Raw genomic sequence first — 6,000 nt, 5'->3', positions numbered from 1 at the left:
TGCAGCCTAAATAAAGTTTAACTCCTGATGATCTGCAGGGGCAAAAGGGAACAAAATCTCCTCTAAGCTCCCAACATGATGCCAGGTGTCAAGCGGTGATAACAACATTGAGGGTGATTTGCTGCATCTCAGGGAATCCTGCAGGAAAATGCTTCATTGCAAGAGGGTGCTCCTTTAAGCACTGTTCCAAAATGAATCCCCAGTGGGGTATTCCCCCTTCCACACGAGAAAGACTTGACAGCTCCACAGCGTAAAGTACATTGAAAACACTCCCACGCTGCAGGAAATTGACTGCATTTATGCGGAGGCTGCTGGGAGTTGTAGTTGCAAGCCCTTCCTACGAAAGAGGATGGGTGTTGCCTGGCAGTACATTCCTCCGCCTTGTGAACTACAACTCCCAGTGCTGCAATAGGAGGAAACAAGGAAGGAAACAACTGGCAACACAGGAGAAAGGAGGAGTTGGTTGCTCCGTGCCTAGTCTAGCATTACCCACTGCAGAAGGGACGGGGAGGGGAAAGCCAATCGCTTGCAAAAATGAATGTGGTCTTTGCAGTGAAGCAATATGTGTCCAAGATGATTGAAGACAGCGGGCCTGGGATGAAGGTCCTCCTGATGGATAAAGAAACGGTGAGCTAGGCCGCTATGGCTTCTGTATTTACAATGGCATCTCCTACTGCCTCTGTCATTTTGTCTTTCGTGAGGTGTTGGGGTCACACTGGCTTTTACCCCGACCACAGGCTGCAATCTTCCTCTTGTGATGGTGTGGATCTACAGGAAGATAAATATCTCTTGGCCACTCTAGTGCATGCCCTGCCCAGGGAGTAGTGGGGGCTTATGGCTTCCTAGACCCTCCTTCTTTCCTCATCTTGGCTCTAATAATTTGCAGACTTGGTGTCCTTTCCTAAGCAATTTGCTCCTGGGGGAGTATCCTGCCAGTGCTGGACGAGGGAGCAGGTTGCAAGCAGTTCTGCTCTGTATCCTTAGTGGGACGAGGAGGAGGTTGGAGAATGGGGTATCAAGGAATGGTGTGAGATGGCTGCTCTCAAACACCAATAAATCTTCTGCCGCGCCCGCTCCATGAACACTGCGGAGACCATGCTTTGCAGTGTTCGCCCAGTGCAGCGAGGGCTGCTGCACACCTGTGTATTGACATAAAATTGCAATGAACTATCCAGGGAAACTGAGGTACAAGAGGTGAAATGATCTATCCAGGGTCACACAGCAAATCAGCGGCAGAGCTAGGAGGAATGAACCCAGGAAGCCTGACTCCCAATCCTGTGCACTAACCATTAGTCAACACTCCCTTGTCTCAGTATCTCATGAGCCTGCCCCAGCAAGACAGCATAACTTGGCTTCTCCTTCTTTCTCCCTGCAGACCAGTATCGTGAGCATGGTGTATACACAGTCAGAAATCCTTCAGAAGGAAGTTTACCTCTTTGAGCGCATCGATTCTTTGAACAGAGAGACTATGAAACACTTGAAAGCAATCTGTTTTTTGCGACCGACAAAGGTAAGCTTCTTTTGTAAAAGCAACTGCTGTCTGCATTGGCATTTGTTCTGCCCCGGTCCTATGTACAAGTTGAGCAGATAATGCTGGTATCTAAGGCTCTGATCCTGCAAATACTTTCCCACATGCTTAGAGTTATGCTGCTGAGCAGTGCCAATGAATTCATCAGGACGTCTAATGTGTATAAAATTAAGAACAAGTTTGTGTTTCACAATCAATGCCTTAGTTTGATAGCTGTACAAACTTTACCTTGTCCACTTTCCTGGAGTGAATAATTAAACAAACAAACAAAAACCTTTAACCCTCCCCTTCTCCCCCCAACCCCTAAATGGCCCCATTATACAGTGTGGGCAAGTTGATGTTGTACCTGGGCTGGTAAATTTCCTGGTAGTTTTTGCAAAGATGAAAACTATTTCATTCATGAAATAAATTAGATAATGAAAGCCACCAACAATTCCCTGTAACTTCTTACTGAGAATGCTCAGCCTTTAGTCTAAGTTGAAGGAACAAACCCTGCTCCAATTTGGATTTGGAGTAGTATTGCTAACTCAAAATGGAAAAATATCATGATTGATGTTTGAACATCTGATTTTAGATCCTGTAAGGTTCATGCTTTCAAGCTATTTTCTTCAACCACAAGGGGTTAGAACCTTACTCTTTCCTTCTTTTCTTTTAATTGATAATGGAATTTTCATGTAGTCACATGACTCCAGGAGCTGGGGCTTTAAGAAAAATGCAGAATTGTGAGAAGTGGCATCATGTTGGAGCAGTATTCTTATGAAACAGAATTTTGTGGGTCACGACCCACCATGCAAAATGGCACATTTATTTAGTCTATAATACGTGTCTATAATACTCACTGTAGTAGCTGGGGGTCTGTCTGCTGAACTTTCAGGATGGGTTCAATGATCCTGTAGGCTTTTTCCCATGTCTAATTCCCAGAGGGAGAGAGACATCTGCCTCATGGCTTAATTTTTCTTTCTTATTAATACTGCTTAGCACAAATGTAGGTCAGAATATTGAAAAGAGCCCAGTTCCCAGCCAGACTGCAAATAAATGGCCAGTTTTTCAGATGAGCTCAGCAGTCAGTCATATCAGGGGCTGAACTCTTGAAAATCTGCTCTTAACTGTGTCCCTGGAAGCTACTGAGCATTCAGGAGAATCTGGCCCCGCTTTAGGTGCCTAAATGGGACCTCTTGAAAATTTGGTTCCAGTTGTAGCGCTGAGCACATGGAAATCTGGCCGTGAGTTCCTTTGAAAATCAGGCCGATAGTCAAGCCTCAAAGGGCAGGTCCTGGAGGGTTTGTACCTCCTGAGGGAGGCCAGAGGATTGGAGCCACGAGTTCTGATGCGTGGCCACTATGGAGAACATGGTCCTAGCAGCCAAGGCCTGGGCTACACTAGCTGCGGCGGGGGTTGAACTAAGATACGGAACTTCGACTACGCTATTCGTGTAGCTGAGGTCGAAGTATCTTCGTTCGACTTACCTGGCCGTCCTCACGGCGGCGAGTCGACCACCGCGGCTCTCCCGTCAGCTCTGCTTACTCCTCCTGCCGAGGTGGATACGGGCGTTGATTTTGGGATCGATTTATCGCGTCTAGACGAGACACGATAAATCGATCCCCGATCCGGCGGGTAGTATAGACGTACCCTAAGTCAGCTGCATCCAGGGCTGCTTGCAGGGAGATCCTTCCTGTAGATTTTTCCCTCTTCTACGAGTGAGGAGAATTCCAGTCTGGCCTCTTGCCGGAGCAAATCCTTAAATATTGAGAAGAGCTGGTTTTTTCAAACATTTTTTGGTCTGAAAATGCCAATTAGTCAAAACCAAAACCTTTAGCAGTGAAGGGTCAGTTTTGATGAATTCTCTTACTTGCAATTTTTTTGAAAAATAAGTTTAGAAATTGTTGAAACATTTAGTTTTGACTAGTTTCAATGAAAAATCCCAGTTTGAAATGCCTTCATTAAAAAATTGAAGCTAATTATAGTTTGAAAGTCCATTTCAATTGCCTCAAACTGAATTTTTTTTTTTTTTTCCCCTGGAATTTCAGTTTGGGAAGATTCTCAGAATTTTGGCTTTTTGTCCTGATTCGGGAGGGGAAAAATTCTCAATATCTTGAAAATATTCAAAGGACAGGCAAACTGATTTCCACCCGGCTCCGGTATTGAGTGCGCCCAGAATGGTGGTGCTGCAAAACCCCGGCTTCCAGTGATTTTTAGCAAGAGCACAGTGATTTGCAGAATCAGGTCCAGAGTGCTGCCAGCTTAGAAGCATTAATTAGTCTAATCACCTATTGCATAATTATTGGGACATTTTCTGATTTTTCTCCGTCTGGGTTTTCCTTTTATCCAGGAGAACGTGGAATACCTCATTCAGGAGCTACGGAGGCCCAAGTACAGCATCTATTATATTTGTACGTATGTCCTGGTTCACCAAGTATTTCAGACCCTCTAGGCAGACTCTGATATGATGCAAATATTTTCTTCTAGATGTGAAGCATTCTTAAAGTCCTTGTTTCTGTACTCATTCAGTAGCCACCAGATGCTCAGTCTCACCTCGGGAAGGCCTGATCTACATAGAGATTTTTGTACCAATTTAACTCTTTTGGTGTGGGTTGTTTTTGTTTCCATTTTATCAAGAGAGTCAAATCTGTACAATCCTAAGTATAGATACAGCTATACCATAAATGAACTTTATACAGGGTTAGCATATTCCCTCCCCCCCACCCCCAAATTGATGGGAATAAGCTATACTAGTTTAAGCACCAGTATAACTGTGCCCACACTAGGGGGTTGTACCACTTCAATTAGACTGGTTTGAAACCATATAGTTAAAGCATTACATAGACACAAGCCCTTGGATGTTACTTCCCCTCCTACGTGCCACTAGTCTTGATTTTTTTGCAATATGTCCCTCCTCTCCCCCCTCCAAGTAACCTCATACCGAGCTGCTCGTCCTTCCAGGCTTTACTTCGGGCACTGAAAAATGCATTGTCCTTCAAAGTTCTTTCATCCAAGGATCTCAAAGCAATTGGGCAGTGGGTCGCTCTTATTCTCCACTGGGAGAACTGAGGCACAGAAAGGTGAATCCGCTTACTGGAAGGTCACACAAGAAGCACGTGTCATGTTCAGAAACAGCGTCCAGGGGTTGTGATTCCTAGTACCACAATCTTACAACCAGATCTCTTTCTCAGCTGCCCACATCAGCAATGCTCATAAGCTGTGCAGAGCAGTCTCTTGTAAAATTATGAGAAATTCTTGTCCTCTTCCTCGGCATTTTCTCTTCTCTGACACGACCAAACTGGCTGCCCTAGGATTGAGGGAGTGGGCTGACAACATGAACGCTGACCCCAATTGGCAGTATATTCCACAACCAGCAATAACACTTCACACTTCTAGGGCTTTACATCTTCACAACACTTTACAGGCGTGAATTTAACCTCCCACCGGCGGGAAAAGTAGGCCATTTCCATCCCTCTATTACAGATGGGGAAACTGAGGTAGGTAGGCTGAGAGAGTGACATTATTTCACTTTGGATTTGAACCAGAGCCAAGGTTAGAATTTAGTGGAATGTATTGGTCCATGGGTGCCTAGAACAACTAGACGGAACCTTTCACTGACTACTGGCCCAGCCTGGTGTTTCTCAAGTATTGTGTTCATGCTGTGTAATTCTAGAACTTCTAGTCGCACTTAGTATTGGGTTTAAATTCTCTTGAAAAAACAGGTTCCCAACCCTTTTTCTTTCTGCCTTGTGAGATTCATGGGAGTGGGCTCAACCAGCCACTAGATGTCATTGTTGATCTGTACGAACACAATGAAGCCGGAGAAGAAACACTTGTCTAGACTGAAAAAAATGCAGTAAAAAGTGATGGTGGCTCAATACAGATTAGAAATAAATGAACACGGTGGTGCCTAGATGCCCCAGCTGAGATCGAGGCCACATTGTGCTGGGTGCTGTACAAACACATTGCAAGAAATGCTGTTATTGATTTTACTGAGTATATCATGGGCTTGGTGCTGCTGCTGTAGTTCAAAGTGCCGTAGCTGGACACATGTTAGATTGGGAGCAACATAAAGAGGAAACACCCTGTGCCACTATCTATGCTGTACCCGCTCTGTGTCTAAACACAGGAAAGCTTCAGTCTCCATGGCCATCACCCCAGCACCCTGAATCATCACGTGATGTTCACGTGGGGGAAATCGGGTTACAATAATTATCACCGCCATTATTGACCTGCTGTGTCTCGCGTGTCTCCTTTCAGATTTCAGTAACGTGATCAGTAAGAGTGATGTAAAGTCACTGGCTGAGGCGGACGAGCAGGAAGTTGTGGCGGAAATTCAGGTGTGTGTAATATTGTTTAATATTTTACATGACTCTCCCCATCCCAAAGTACTTTCAGAACTGATCAACAGGCTACATATACTTGTCACTTGCAGCCACCTCTGGGGAATAACCTCAGCAGCCGTTGAACAGTACACACACAACAACAACACT

At 45.0% G+C, this 6,000-nt stretch overlaps 1 protein-coding gene across 1 annotated transcript in view; it reads left to right on the top strand.

Annotated features, from left to right (window-relative positions):
• The first annotated feature begins 404 nt into the window (after window positions 1–404).
• The window catches only part of VPS45 (vacuolar protein sorting 45 homolog), a 49,686-nt gene continuing 44,090 nt past the window's right edge, over window positions 405–6,000 (top strand). The window contains exons 1-4 of the mRNA XM_034756430.1: window positions 405–627; window positions 1,376–1,510; window positions 3,858–3,918; window positions 5,768–5,847. Of these exons, the coding sequence (XP_034612321.1) occupies window positions 535–627; window positions 1,376–1,510; window positions 3,858–3,918; window positions 5,768–5,847 (369 nt within the window). The 5' untranslated portion in view covers window positions 405–534. The remainder of the gene's footprint in view (window positions 628–1,375; window positions 1,511–3,857; window positions 3,919–5,767; window positions 5,848–6,000) is intronic.

This window comes from Trachemys scripta, chromosome 24, assembly GCF_013100865.1.
Source record: "Trachemys scripta elegans isolate TJP31775 chromosome 24, CAS_Tse_1.0, whole genome shotgun sequence".
In the NCBI taxonomy this organism is placed as follows: Eukaryota; Metazoa; Chordata; order Testudines; family Emydidae; genus Trachemys; species Trachemys scripta.
The sequence above is the reverse complement of the archived record's forward strand: the minus strand, read 5'-3'. Positions and strand labels throughout refer to the sequence as shown.